Source organism: Crinia signifera, chromosome 6 (genome assembly GCF_055691185.1).
Source record: "Crinia signifera chromosome 6, ASM5569118v1, whole genome shotgun sequence".
Lineage (NCBI taxonomy): Eukaryota > Metazoa > Chordata > Amphibia > Anura > Myobatrachidae > Crinia > Crinia signifera.
Genome location: NC_139222.1, coordinates 31,261,467 through 31,276,785, shown reverse-complemented (window position 1 = coordinate 31,276,785; position 15,319 = coordinate 31,261,467). Strand labels below are relative to the sequence as shown.

The following is a 15,319-nucleotide window of genomic DNA, read 5'->3' as shown; positions in this document are numbered from 1 at the left end:
TATAAGGTAAAAGATGCAGTAAAGAAACCACCTCTTCCTTTTATATCTACATTTAATAATGATTTTAAAGCAGTGGAAAATATTTTTAGAGAACATTGGTACCTTTTAAAAGAAGACCCGATTTTAAAGGATATTGTACCTGAAAAACCATCCTTTATATACAGGAGGGCACCGAATTTAAAAAATCGATTACTTAAAAGTGCCATCGTTGTATAGACTGCCTGGTATGTCGCTCACATAAAAAAACCCAGACCAAAGTAAAAGAGTTTCAAATTCGAATGGGCAGCCTTTTAAAATTTTAGATTTTATTACGTGCAACAGCACAAATTGTGTATATATCTTAGAGTGTACCTGTAACTTGCAATATGTGGGCCGTACAAGTAGAAAATTAAGATAGATGGAGTGAACACCTCAGAAACATTAAAAAAGGATATGAAAATCACTCATTGTCCAAACACTTCAAAGGAAAACATAACTGCTCTATAGAAGGAATAAAAAGCATAATATGAATAAAAAAAGTGGAAGGAAACTGGAGAGTAAAAGCAAGTGAACACTTGTTAGCAAAAAGTGAAATGAAACTAATATACGAAATTGGCACTCTGGAACCAAACGGCTTAAACGCCGACTTTGAGATAAAATGGTTCCTTTAAAGCCTGTTTTCAATTGCTGCATAGTGAGCTCCATATAGAAGGAGTCTATCTATGTAAGCACTGAGCACATACCTCCCAACTTTCGTGCCGAAGAAATAGGGACGTGCGAGCGCCCGAAAAGGGGGTGTGGCGTATGCAAATTAGGGCGTGTCTTATGCTAATTATACGAGAATAGACGCTGTGCGCATGCGCACAGCGTCTATTCTATTAGATGGGGGGGTCTCCCAACTGCCACCCCCCGCAGCGGGACAATGCCTGCCGCGGGTGGGACAGCGGGACAGGACCCGGAAATCGGGACTGTCCCGCTGTAATTGTGACAGTTGGGAGGTATGTTACTATTTTGCACAAATGGTGATTATATTTATTACGCTTTGTATATATTTTCTATATAAGTTTATTTTCAAATTCAATCAGCACTATTAATATTTGTAGAAATTGTGTTTATAATGTAAGTGCAGCTGTTAATACAATGCAGAAGAAGTCTGTGCATCCTCGTATTAGGATACGTGGATTGCATTTTTTGGCCCGGAGCCATACAGGGACACGGAATACCATAAGATGAACACATTACGCCATATCCGGCGGTAGAGAGACGATGCGTTCCAAGCGCCATTGCATATGGAACGCATTCGCCACTTCTGGTCCCGCCGTGACTACCGTGAGAGAGTTATCGGCGGTAATGGGGGATTCCCTGAGCGGCCAGCCTAAGGGATCTTTTATTTCCACCTCCAGACTTCTCTGCAGAATCCACCTGCATTTAGCATTTCACAGTTTCAGTGTTTCTAAAGAAGTCAGCGCAATGGCCGTGCGTTCCATTGGTTTGGAACGCATGACCCAGGAAGTGTAAGTGGGGTGGGAGGTCCTTACTAAGGTATATAAACTGGCACAGTGTGTTTGCCTCCGCACACCCTGAGGAAGACTTTGCCGTCGAAACGCGTTGGTGTTTTTTGAGGCACCTGGGAACCTATCTGGAAACCTAAACACCGGGATCTGCTTCTGGAGAACCTATGCAGCGGTCCAACCGGGTTGTTACATCTGACCCCCCCATATGCTCCAAAACCGGCCTTTGGTGAAAGGCCAGATACGGTACCAGGCTTTGTTTGATCTTATACTTGTATTGTATGTGTTTTTATGTAAATAAATTGGTTGATTAAGCTATGAGTGTTTCCCTTATGTATCTCTGAGGAAACAGGGAAGAACAGGACCCTAAAGGGATAAAAATTCCTGAATTTATTAGGTGACCCCTGATTTACGCCTAAATTCTTGGCCTAAAGGAGAGGCCCATATACGGTACGAGTACCCTCACCGTTATTAAAAAAAAAAAAAAATTGGACGGTCCTGCCAAAAACGGGACTGTTGGGAGGTAGGCAGAGGTCCTTTAGCCCACTTGAATTTAGACTAAACCCTATTACATTATCAAGAGCACACCGGCTTTAGTAATGTTAACAACATCACTACACAAAAGTGCCACCGCTCCTCGCCCAGTGGTGATATGGCGTAAACTGCTTACTCAGGGTTGCCGACCCTCCCGGAATTTGCGGGAGTCTCCCAAAAATCGGGTCCTTCCTCCCGGCCCCCGGAAGGGTGGGCAACCCTCCCGGAATCAGGGGGACCCCCACTGAGCCCCCCGATCGCGGCATTTATATGCCGCAATCCGCGGGTCTCAGGGGAGGGGGCGGAGCTAAAACGGCACAATCGTGTCTTTTTAGCCCCGCCCCCTCCATGGATATCAGTTATTTAGTCTATTTCCCGTAATGGGGACGGGGCTTAATGACGTCACGGTTAAGCCCCGCCCCCAAAAAATCGTAATGAAAGATTCCTCTCCGGGCTTCTCCCGGAGAGGATTTTCTGAAAGTCGGCAACCCTGTGCTTACTCCTCAACCAACCAACTAACCCTGACCTGACCCATTTTACAATTGTAGCCCCATAAAGCAGGTCGACATAGCCAGCAAATATGTAAATTACAAAAATGTAAATACATTATAAAGATATTATTATTAATAATAATAATAATAATAATAATAATAATAATAAAGAAAATACAATTAAACTGGCGATTGATAAATGTATTTCTTTTATCTACGTGTCAACAGCGCCATCTAGCGGCCGCAAATTGGTCTGATCTGCGCATGCTTGTATATTTCGGCCATAATGGATATTCCCGGAAGCTCCCCTGTGTCTGGAGAAATAGTGGAGCCGCCATCTTTGATGCGGGAAGGTAATTTTTTTTTTTTTTTTTTTCCATTTAAAAAGAGCGTGGAAAGTGTTGTACCGCTGTGTGTGTAACATGGCACCGGTGCCGCTTTCCATGACACTTTATCCACGGCTGAGCCGCGTCTCGGTATTGGCAGCCGGGGGTCCTCTCTGTGCCAGAGCTGGGAGTCTGAAGGTCAGTTCTGGTATGGGTCACACTGATGACAGCTTAGTTCTGCTTACTTATATAACATGTTGTCAGGTCTATTTTCTGTAATTAGGTAGACTTTATCCATGCAACTGGATATATTGCTCCATGCATAATTCCACTTTATTGTGAATGTTACTTTCTTAATCAAAGTCAGTACAGTGCAGAAATATGGCAGCGTGCACGGAACAACCGCAAAAAAATATTTTTTTTCCCTCTGTAATACGGAAGGTTGTGTTCTCATATTCAAAAAATGTGACCCACCATGCAAATCATCTTCAATAACATGTACAAATATATATATTTCTCAGGTTTATTTACAATGTTAAACAGATTTTTGCTGCCATAACAATTCGGAATGTAATGGTTTAACTGATTGATCCCACTTATACCCCATTCACACCAGAAATGCAGGGACAAAACCGGGAATTCAGTTCCCGGGACAAGCAGGGACATTCCCGGGTTTGGACCCATTCACACCAGAAATGTCCCTGCATTTTCTGGTGTTAGAAGGGGTGGAAAGGAGGCACCAGGAGGTGGGGAGGAGACGGGCCGTCGGCGGGATGGCGGCGGAGGTGGGCAGGAGGTGGGGAGGAGGCGGTCAGTCGGCGGGATGGCGGCGGGCAGTCGGGATGGCGGTGGAGGTGGGGAGAATACTCACCCCGGTTGCTGGTCCTCCGCACAGGCCAGGGATCCACACAGGCGGCGGCGCAAATGACGAGACAGGCTGCGGATGAAGATGACGCAGCTCTCCGGCGTTCTCACTGCCGCCGGAGAGCTGCGTCATCATCATCCACCGGCTGTCCCGTCATTTGCGCCCGCCGCCTGCATGAATTCCCGACGGACAGGACACGGAGGACACGGCAACCCGGGTAAGTATACCCTGTACCTTTCACACCAGCCAGGTCCCCGGGTTGAACCCGGGAACAACCCTGGTACCTAGCCGGGTTGAAATTTGCCCGGGATTTTGTCCCGGGAACCTTTCACACCATCGCTAGTACCGGGTTGTTCCCGGATTCAACCCGGGAATTTAGGCTGGTGTGAAAGGGGTATAACTAACACCTGGAAATGAGGGGATGAGTAGAACTCCCGCTCTCCTTGTAATGGTGACATACATCTAGGGTACATAGGGACAATCCGCTGATCCCCTGGCAGTCGTGGCAGGGGATCTGAGATATTAAGCATGTTTAAAAATCCCAATCCCGCCGATCCTCGTAGGGGTTACGGAATCAGACATTTTTAACATGCTTTATTTTTCCGATCTGCCGGTAGATCGCAGATCATCGATGTCCGCTACCAGCTGATCGCTGGGACAGACCGTGGGTGCTCATTTTTTTCCGTGGGTGTTCGGGCCCAGGAGAGCCCATGAAATCGGCGCCCTATGTACCCAGCATAAGTTATGTGGTGACATACACAGCAAGGGATATGTCATCTGGACCTAAATATAGACCACTAGGTGATTCATCGCGCCCTACGGGCGCTCTTCACACCGTCGTAAGGGGCTGCGCCCCCTTAATTTGTGAACGTTTGTATATGAGAAATATGGTTAGAATTGTATGAAAGATGCCCTGTATTGCAACTTAGGTGTCCGCGAATCGCGGGAGGGGGGGTCGCGGAGGGTGCCTCGAATTGCAGGAGGGGGTGTCGCGGGGGGTGCCGCGAATTGCAGGAGGGGGGGTTGTGGGGGGGTGGATGCTGCGAATCGCGGGAGGGGAGGGATTGCAGAGAATCGCGGGAGGGGGGTCGCGGGGTGGGTTGCCGCAAATCGCGGGAGGGGGGTTACGGGGGCGGGGGTTGCGGCGAATCATGGTAGGGGGGGTCGCGGGGGGTGTGCCGTGAATCACGGGAGGGGGGGTCACGGGGTGGGGTGCCGAGAATCGCGGGGGGGGTGTGTGTGCCGTGAATCGCGGGAGTGGGGGTTGCGGGGGGGGGGGGGGTGGGGGGGTGTGTGACGCGAATCGCCACAAGAAAAAATCAACACAGAAAGGTCAACACATGTAAATGTTGACATAAGTGTGGCACTTCATTGGTGTCCATGTCGACACATGAGAATGAATATGAAAATATTCAAAAAATGAAAAAAAAAAACTTCAAAAACTCATGTCAACCTTTTTCATTGTCGACCATAGCCATGTCAGTGTTTTCCATGTGCAATTTAATTCTGGAACTGCCGCGAATCACGGGGGGTGCCGCGAATTGCAGGAGGTGGGGGGTCGCGGGGTTGGGTGCGGCGAATCGTGGGAGGGCGGGGTTCACAGGGGTTCCGGTGGGGGGGTTGCCGCGAATTGCGGGAGGTGGGGGGTCACGGGGGGTGCCGCGAATCGCGGGAGGGGGGGTTGCGGGGGGTGTGACGCGAATCGCCACAAGAAAAAATCAACACAGAAAGGTCAACACATGTAAATGTTGACATAAGTGTGCCACTTCATCGGTGTCCATGTTGACACATGACAATGAATATGAAAACATTCAAAAAATGAAATAAATCTTCAAAAACTCATGTCAACCTTTTTCATTGTCGACCATAGCCGTGCCAGTGTTTTGCATGTGCCATTTAATCCTGGGGCTGCCGCGAATCGCGGGGGGTGCCGCGATTTGCGGGAGGGGGGGGGCCGCGAATCGCGGGAGAGCGGGGTTCATGGGGGTTCCGGTGGGGGGTTGCCGCGAATTGCGGGAGGGGGGGGTCGCGGGGGGTGTGACGCGAATCGCCACAAGAAAAAAATCAACACAGAAAGGTCAACACATGTAAATGTTGACATAAGTGTGCCACTTCATTGGTGTCCATGTCGACACATGACAATGAATATGAAAATATTCAAAAAATTAAAAATAAATCTTCAAAAACTCATGTCAACCTTTTTCATTGTCGACCATAGCCATGTTAGTGTTTTGCATGTGCCATTTAATCCTGGGGCTGCTGCGAATTGCGGGGGGGGGGGGTGCCACGAATCGCGGGAGGGGGGTCGCAGGGGGGGTGCCGCCAATCGTGCAAGGGGGTGTCGCGGGGGGGTTTTTTTTGCCGTGAATCGCGGGAGGGAGGTCGCAGGGGGGTGTTTTTTCCGCGAATCGGGGGGGTCACGGTGGAGGGTTTGCCGCGATTCGCGGGAGGGGGGGGTCGCGGGGTGGTGGTTATGCCGCGAATTGCGGGGGGTGCCGCGATTTGCGGGAGGGGGGGGTTGCGGGGGGTGGGTGCCACGAATCGCGGGAGAGCGGGGTTCATGGGGGTTCCGGTGGGGGGTTGCCGCGAATTGCGGGAGGAAGGGGGTCCCGGGGTGCCGCGAATCGCCGGAGGGGGGGTTGCGGGGGGTGTGACGCGAATCGCCACAAGAAAAAAATCAACACAGAAAGGTCAACACATGTAAATGTTGACATAAGTGTGGCACTTCATTGGTGTCCATGTCGACACATGAGAATGAATATGAAAATATTCAAAAAATGACAAAAAAACTTCAAAAACTCATGTCAACCTTTTTTATTGTCGACCATAGCCATGTCAGTGTTTTCCATGTGCAATTTAATTCTGGAGCTGCCGCGAATCACGGGGGGGTGCCGCGAATTGTGGGAGGGGGGGTCGCGGGGGTGGGTGCCGCGAATCGCGGGAGGGCGGGGTTCACAGGGGTTCCGGTGGGGGGGTTGCCGCAAATTGCGGGAGGTGGGGGGTCACGGGGGGTGCCGCGAATCGCGGGAGGGGGGGTTGCGGGGGGGTGTGACGCGAATCGCCACAAGAAAAAATCAACACAGAAAGGTCAACACATGTAAATGTTGACATAAGTGTGCCACTTCATTGGTGTCCATGTCGACACATGACAATGAATATGAAAAAATTCAAAAAATTAAAAATAAATCTTCAAAAACTCATGTCAACCTTTTTCATTGTCGACCATAGCCATGTCAGTATTTTGCATGTGCCATTTAATCCTGGGGCTGCTGCGAATTGCGCGGGGGGGGGGGGTGCTGCGAATCGCGGGAGGGGGGTGCCGCCAATCGTGCAAGGGGGGGTCGCGGGGGGTTCTTTTTGCCGCGAATCGCGGGAGGGAGGTCGCGGGGGGGGGGGTGTGTTTTTTCCGCGAATCGGGGGGGTCACGGGGGAGGGTTTGCCGCGATTCGCGGGAGGGGGGGGTCGCGGGGTGGTGGTTATGCCGCGAATTGCAGGAGGGGTCGTGGGGGGGTTCTTTTTGCAGCGAATCGCGGTAGGGGGGGTCGCGGGTGTTTTTGCCGCGAATCGCGGGAGGGGGGGCGCGCGGGGGGGGGGGGTTTGCCGCAAATCGCGGGAGGGGGGCGCTCACCTGGTGGCTGTGGAGTAGCAGTGCTGGGCAACATGGGAAGTCAGTGGGTGTCTGGCACTGTCTGTGGGCTCACTGGGCTGGTTCTCTATCACATACCTCCCAACATGACCCTCTCCAGGAGGGACACAATGCTCTGTTTCTAGTCTTCCAATTAATGTATGATTGCCATCACCTGTTTTAAACAGGTTAATTTCTCAGAAAGGTGTTCAGCACAGATGAAGGCAATCACACATTAAGAGGAAAGTCCAGGAACAGAGCGTTATAGACACAGAGACCCACTTTGAGTGACAGATGTAGCCAAATATATAGGAGATGGGCAGAAGGAACAGGGGTGCAGCAGGTTTATTGCACTGGGGACTTCCCCTGGTTCCCTGGCCCAGCATAAGACAACTGTGGCACAGGCCTGAGGCACTGGCCACTTACCTTTATGGGGCCAGGACTGACGTGTATGCAGCGGGAGCAGTCCGCCATCTGTGTTGGACTCATAGAGGAGTCTGTTGTAACTGGCACTATTACAGCCTATCTGCCACCCATATCACACTTTTCCTGCTGCCCTCTGCCTCTCCACATAAACCACTGCCTCTCCCTGTGACTATATCTCTCTCTCTGTTACCCACTGGCTCCCGCTGTCATCAGATACCTCTCCCTGTTGCCCTCTTTTGCACCTGTGCCCACCAATCACAGATTCTGCATCGCCATAGTCAGTCCCCTGGCAGGATGCAGGTAATAGGCAGTAGCAGCCTCTGCAATCTTTGTCACCCATCTCTGCCACTCCCCTTTAGACTGCAAGCTGTCACTAGCAGGGTCCTTTCCCCTCTTTATTGTATACTGTCTATGTTTATTTTCCCTGTAGGCCAGTGGTGTCATACTCATGACCCTCCAGCTGTTGTGGAACTACACGTCCCAGCATGCCCCGCCGCAGATTTTATATAATGGATTGATAAAACTGTGGCAGGGCATGCTGGGACGTGTAGTTCAACAACAGCTGGAGGACCATGAGTTTGACACCACTGCTGTAGGCATTGTGGGTCCCTTGTGGTGCCGTATAAATGAAGGATAATAGTGTTATACATACACAGCAAATGGCTGCTAACAGCTATTTCCCTATCTATCCTGTAGGATCCAATGGTCCTACGTCCATCAATTCTCTCCCGTAGCCTCTGCACTAAGAACCTTCAGCAATGTCCTAGCGAAGCCCTATCCTCTGAGACGGAGAAGCGTTGTCGGGAGATCCTGAGCAGAAGTCCCCTCCCCCAGCGGGCATCAGCTGGCGTGCTGGTGACCTTATGCACCTACCAAGGCGCCCCGTCCTTCCTGTACACCTTGCGTTCCTCCAAGCTGAAAGGGAGGCACAAGGGAGATGTCAGGTAGGTGATGGCCTGGACTACTGTTTCCGCTTGGAAGAGGTATGAGGCACACCTAAGCAGCGCTTGATGTTCTGTCAGTAAATCGGGCACATTGAGCGCACAAACACCATTATACCATCTGATGGGCAAGACTAAAAATCTCAATCTCCCGCTTCCGACCCGTGTGTGTATGCTCAATAACACCACCATATTCTTAGCCACATACATTCGGCCTTACAGCTGGTTTTGAACTTCGCATCCCAGCATGCCCTGCAACACTTTTAGCATGGCCAAATAGCAAAACTGTAGCAGGGCATGCTGGGATCTGTAGTTCAACAACAGCTGGAGGGCTGAAGGTTCCACATTCCTTCTCTAGCTGAATAAGCAGCCCAACTATTGTCATGATCAGAAAAATCACAGTGTGTACCTAGCTTAAGAAAAAGCCAAATTATTACCTTCACCTGCAAAATATGGTGAGAATTTTAGTGGTTAAAATAAGATGTGATCTGATCCACTTCACTATTCATAAAGTGCATACACCTTCTGGGTTTGTTAGTCACAGTAAGTTCCAGTCAGGTATAGCAGCTACTGTACATCTGCTGTTCCCCTTCATGTGTACACACAGCGGGAGGGGAATGAGAGCATACGTCTGTGCACAGCCTGCTGGATGTCAGCATGCTACTACTTCGGGCTAGTCCCATCATGCCTTGCCATAGTTTTGCTATTAGGTAATGCTAAAACTATGGCAAGGCATGCTGGGATGTGTAGTTTCACAACAGCTGGAGGGCTTCATGTTGGACATTCCTGGGCTAGTGTATACCACTCTGATAATAAGCCGAGCAGGATAGCAAAGGAATGATCTTACTTGTAGTAAATCAGCATGTCTGGTATAAGTTCCCCGTGGTGAGGTCCTGCTGCGCGCACAGCCAGGATCTTGGTCTGGTACGACGATATCGTTCCGCCCCTTTAAGGCTTGGTCACGGTGTGTGAGAGCGAGTGGGAAGAGGCATGGTTTAAATAGCACGAGTCCCCTGTTCAGGATGACTGACATCTTGTAAATAGCCTCTGGAGTATGTGAAACAGGTGTGTGCACAATGTGGAAATGTTTTACTAGTGGCACAATCTTAACATATAGTAAGTATGCCCTATAATAGAGTAAATAATATTAGACTTGGACAGTTATAAGACAGGTTTGACTGTTTTGATTATCCTAAACATAACCTGTTTTTCTCAACATGAAGCTTGGGTAATCATATCAATACATCTGTAAATAAAGACAGAAATCGTGAAATCGTTTGATGATCGTCAGATATCAAATGATTTCTCTCCCCTTAAATATATATATATATAAACGTCAGTGAAAACTGCCTTTTATTTCAGCCGGAGATGGACGAATACAGGGCAGACGCTGGCGTCATGTGAGGTCAGCCACAGGCCCTGATCACATCGCACACAACGCGCATGCACAGACTCCCCACCATCGGAGCGGGGCCAAATTCAGCCCACAGTATAAATCATTGAGATTGGGTATCGACTCTCTTCTCAATGCCAGGGACGGATCTTAGTACTGATCAAACCTGTCAGTATATAACCGAAACACTGCCATCTGCTGGAGAGGGTGAAACTACATCTCTTATATCATTCAGTCACAAATTGGCTGAGATTGGAGATGCCACTAGCTGCTTGGGATGGTGGGAACAGGAGTTTGTTTTCGGAGACTCCAGTGAGGACCTCGGCCAATCTGTGATTTTTGGCTGCGGTGTATAGATGATGTCCTTCAGCAGTCAGCAGAGGCGTCCATGCTGCAAGCTGACCTGTATATGTTTTATACCATGCAGTTTCCCAGGAGGGAAGTGCGATGCGTCAGACACAGACGTCATAGACACGGCATTACGGGAAGCACAGGAAGAACTCGGGGTGACAATCTCCCGGGACACCGTCTGGGGTCACATGAAGCCAATCACGGATTGGGTAAGAATAAGCAGAGGTCACTGTGGAGCTGCAGTACGTTACGCCTTTGCCTGCCGAGCTTGTCGCAATGTCATTTTGATCATGTATTACTGTAATCCTTAGTCACAGCCATGGGTAACGCTGAGTGATGGGAATTGGTATTGGTGCCAGTGAGTACAGGCACATTAATAGGGTGCTCTCATTTAATCCAGGCCTGGCCAAACTATGGTCCTCCAGCTGTTGTGAAACTACAAGTCCCATCATGCCTTGCCACAGTTTTGCTATTAGATGCTAAAACTGTGGCAAGGCATGCTGGGATGTGTAGTTTCACAACAGCTGGAGGGCCACAGTTTGGACATGCCTGATTTAATCTCTTGCCGCCTTTTCTTGCAGACAGGGATGGTAATCGTTCCCGTCTTATCAAATATAGGATGCCTGGAGGACCTGGCAGCAAAGCCCAACCCAGAAGAGGTTAGTAACGCTGATAGACAGAGGGGTCGCAGTGCTTGGGGCTCACAACGTCTCCCGCTTGGTACAGAAAACATCAGCAGCTTTGCCCCCAACCCCAATACCATTCATTTAATTCACTTCATCTGTATAGCAGTACCCACCACAAACAGCAGGGGTGCTATAGAGCAGCTCTGGCCCTCAGCTACAAGTGCAGCAAATCTCTTATATATTTGGCTACATCTGTCACTCAAAGTGTGTCTGGAGATATAACCCTGGGTGGAGCCTCTGACTCACATGACAGAGAACCAGCCCAGTGAGCCCACAGACAGTGCCAGTAGGGTTACCACCTAGTCCCTTTAATTCCGGACACATATTAATTACACAGGTTCTGTGGCTGGCTGACTTCAAGACTCCACTTCACCTGATTTTAAACTGCCACAGAACCTGTGTAACATGTGTCCGGAATTAAAGGGACTAGGTGGTAACCCTAAGTGCCAGACACCCTCTGCCTCTCCATGTTACACAGCAAAGACACAGCTACTCACCAGACACACCAGGTGAGCGCCCCACACCTCCATACCTCCCAACATGACCCTCTCCAGGAGGGACAGAATGCTCTGTTTGTGGACTTCCATCTTAATTTATGATTGTCATCACCTGTCATTTTAAACAGGGTAATTGATAAGAAAGGTGTTTAAGCACAGGTGATGGTAATCCATAAATTAAGAAGTCCAGAAACAGAGCAATGTGTCCCTCCTGGAGAGGGTCATGTTGGGTATGCACCTCCCCCCCCCCCCCATTCACGGCATCCCCACGATTAAATGGCACATGCAAAACACTGACATGGCTATGGTCGACAATGAAAAAGGTTGACAAGATTTATTTTTCACTTTTTTCAATGTTTTCATATTCATTCTCATGTGTCGACATGGACACCAATGAAGTGCCACACTTATGTCAACATTTACATGTGTTGACCTGTGTTGATTTTTTTCTTGTGGCGATTCGCGGCACCCCCCGCGACCCCCCTCCCGCGATTTGCAGCACACCCCCTGCAATTCGCGGCACCCCCAGTGACTCCCACGATTCGCGGCCCCACCCCGTGACACCCCCCTCCTGCAATTCGCGGCACCCCGCGACCCCCCCTCCCACGATTTGCGCCAACCCCCCGGGCCCCCCCCTCCCGCAGTTCACGGTGCCCCCCACGACCCCCCCTACCACGATTCCCCACCCCTGACCCCCCCTCCTGTCATTGCGGCAACCCCCCGCCACCCACCCTCCCGCGATTCACTGCAACCCCCCGCGCCCCCCCATCCCAGGATTCGCGGCACCAACCCCCCCGCGACCCCCCCTCCCGCAATTCACGGCATCCACCCACGACCCCTCCTTCTGTGATTCGCGGACACCCCTCACCTCCTCCCTCCCCCGCGCGTGATTCACGGCAACCCCAGGATTAAATGGCACATGCAAAACACTGGCACGGCTATGGTCGACAATGAAAAAGGTTGACATGAGTTTTTGAAGATTTATTTTTCTTTTTTTGAATGTTTTCATATTCATTCTCATGTGTTGACATGGACACCGATGAAGTGCCACACTTATGTCAACATTTACATGTGTTGAACTTTCTGTGTAGATTTTTTCTTGGAGCAATTTTTTTCCAGTGACAACTATGAACTATGTGCACGTCAACCTACACATCATCAACCAATTCTTTGTATAATATATAACACCTGTTCTGTTTTACTGTAGGTGTTTTAAGTCTGCTACTATTACTGTTTATGTAAATGCATTCTGAATGACAGCAACATCCTACCATCCTTCTACAAGAATATATAACCAACTAGGTGATTCATCGCGCCCCGTGCCATCCCCCCCTTCCGGAATTCACAGACCCCCACGCGCACCCCCCCTCCCGCGATTCGCAACCCCCCCTTGCGCAATTCATGCCCCCTCCCATGCTTTGCGGACCCCCGCCCTCTCCCGCGATTCGCCGACACCTGCGCCCCCTCCCTCCCTTGATTCACGGCACCCCCCGCGCCCCTCCCGCAATTCACGGCACCCCTAAGCCCCTCTTTAGTCCCCCGTATACTCACACACCCCTATCACTACCCAGCTTCCTGCTCTCCTGAACCGTAACTTCCACCACTGGGGAGTCGTTGACGCTGTTTTGCCCACATGCCCCTATCATGCCTCATAGCCCAGCCTCCTGCTCTCATGCTCTGCCAGTGGGGAGCCGCTGACTCAGAAACACCCTACTATACTATTGCACACACACACACACACACACACACCTAAACAACATGCACACACACCCACAAATGTCACTGTACCATCCACACTATCAATGTACATCTTACTCTGTAACCGCTTTTTAATTAAACAAAACAATACACACCCCCTTCCACATCATATGCTCTCTATTTAACACATTTCACCTATAACTGAAGTTGCAATACAGGCATCTTTCATACAATTCTAACCATCTTTCTCATATACAAATGTTCACAAATTAAGGGGGCGCAGCCCCTTACGACGGTGTGAAGAGCGCCCGTAGGGCACGATGAATCACCTAGTCATTCTATATATTTGTAGTGACTCACGCTGGATGGGTTGGGTATGAAATCCCAACAGTCTGAAAACAGACAGCGGAACCCATAACATCCCGGCTTTGCTCATGTGCCAGCGTGTCTCTGAGGTGCGAGGAAAGATTTGGGAAGATACACGAAGCCTGGCCAACTGGTGGCTCTCTGGCTGTTCTGAAACTACAGGTCCCAGCATGCCCTACCACAGTTTTGCTATTAGCAAATGCTAAAATGGTAGCAAGGCATGCTGGGATATGTAGTTTTACAACAGCTGGAGAGCCAATGGTTGGTCAGGCCTGGCCTACACCATGTAGTCCCTTCACTACTGTTATGTTGGCTCAAGGCTGAGAACGTGTATCCCTTTAATTATTAGGGCGACCACTATCGGTCAACAGACAGTAGGTAGACACATGAAAAAGGTTGACATGGTTTAGGTAGTCATTGATAAAAGGTTGACATGAGTGTCACTTTTTTTGTGTCTGTTGACATCCGTCGACGTGGGCACAGTAGAAGTGTACCACGTTCCCCTTGCATGGCTCACTGCGCTCGGCATATTGTTAGATTATCCTCTATGCCCACTAGGATCGCGAAGGAAGAACTAGCCGGTTACAAAAAAATTATAATAATACATGAAAAAACTTGTGTCAACCGTTTCCTGTGTTGACCTTTTGTCAAGGAAAAAGGTGAATGAATAAACCCAATGTTACCTTTCTCCCCCTTCACCCATGTGACTGTTGCCATGGTAATCTGCACTGTTGTTATTACACTCCGATACAGGACCAGATTGGAGGTGTAATAAACCCGTAATGGTGGCAGAGTTGCGCTCATTCTGTATCAGCCACAGCAGTTGCCAGGGGTAGGTAACACTACACATTTGCTGTCAAGTCATACTAAACCTGTGGCAGGGCATGCTGGGATATGTAGTTCCACACATCACCCACCCCTGACTATTGAATAAATACAGATGTGTACCGATACTTGACATTTCCAGGTTGCCGCATTCACCATATGTCAATGTGTTCCCTCAGGTGGAGTCTCTTCTCACACTCCCGCTGTCCCTGGCATGTACAAGCTCTGCCCGCGGGTACACCTGTTTCCGGAAGAACGGGCGCTATGCCTACACCCTACCAGTCTTCCGGCTGCCAGGGCACAAGGTGTGGGGACTGACGGCCATGATGACGGACTCTACCCTTTCCCTGATGTTCCCCAACTCGTACAGCAGTGTCCTCTGTGGTACACGCACCAGGTAGCACGTTACTGACCGGCGCCACAGTGCTGCGGAACAGCCACAAGGAGCATGGAGACAACATGTGCAACAGGAGCCGGGTTCTTACTGATCACAAAGGCGTCTGAACACGTGGAGTCGGCTTAGAAAGTAGAGGTTTATTAGCACACACATCACATGGTCTCACGCACTGCTTTGCTTGGTTAAATAAAATAAATTGCATTATGTCATCTTCGTTCTCCTGGGTGTCAGACGCTGGCCTGCTGCCTCTTCGCTGCGTGAAACTGTTTCATTCGTTCCTCCAACTCTGGGCGGAAATGGCGGATCAGACCCTGCAGGAAATATACGAACACTTACAGACTGTAGCCCATGACCTACCACATTGGGATGTGTAAGAGGATGGTCCAGCCTTCATAATATCAGGTTTAG

General features: G+C 49.8%; 3 protein-coding genes across 4 annotated transcripts in view; 1 reads left to right on the top strand and 2 right to left on the bottom strand.

The window, feature by feature from the left end:
• ACY3 (aminoacylase 3) overlaps positions 1-9,656 on the bottom strand; it is a 49,587-nt gene extending 39,931 nt beyond the window's left edge. Inside the window, exon 1 of the mRNA XM_083145882.1 lies at positions 9,546-9,656. Coding sequence (XP_083002008.1) covers positions 9,546-9,562 — 17 coding nt within the window. The 5' untranslated portion in view covers positions 9,563-9,656. The remainder of the gene's footprint in view (positions 1-9,545) is intronic.
• On the top strand, positions 2,879-15,115 carry NUDT8 (nudix hydrolase 8). Its single transcript, XM_083145885.1, has 5 exons — positions 2,879-3,039; positions 8,454-8,701; positions 10,519-10,651; positions 11,024-11,101; positions 14,694-15,115. The coding sequence occupies exons 1-5, from the start codon at positions 2,938-2,940 to the stop codon at positions 14,913-14,915; spliced, it is 783 nt and encodes a 260-aa protein (XP_083002011.1). The 5' UTR covers positions 2,879-2,937; the 3' UTR covers positions 14,916-15,115.
• The window catches only part of NDUFV1 (NADH:ubiquinone oxidoreductase core subunit V1), a 29,738-nt gene continuing 29,447 nt past the window's right edge, over positions 15,029-15,319 (bottom strand). For both annotated transcript variants that reach the window (XM_083145881.1, XM_083145880.1), the window contains exon 11: positions 15,029-15,222. In XM_083145881.1, the coding sequence (XP_083002007.1) occupies positions 15,139-15,222 (84 nt within the window). In that variant the 3' untranslated portion in view covers positions 15,029-15,138. The remainder of the gene's footprint in view (positions 15,223-15,319) is intronic.

Excerpts from the sequence above, each read along its gene's own strand:
- NUDT8 (XM_083145885.1), top strand. The coding sequence starts at position 2,938 with ATGGCACCGGTGCCGCTTTCCATGACACTTTATCCACGGCTGAGCCGC. Across the intron at positions 8,702-10,518 it reads AGGCACAAGGGAGATGTCAG|TTTCCCAGGAGGGAAGTGCG; the intron begins GTAGGTGATGGC and ends TATACCATGCAG. Across the intron at positions 10,652-11,023 it reads TGAAGCCAATCACGGATTGG|ACAGGGATGGTAATCGTTCC; the intron begins GTAAGAATAAGC and ends CTTTTCTTGCAG.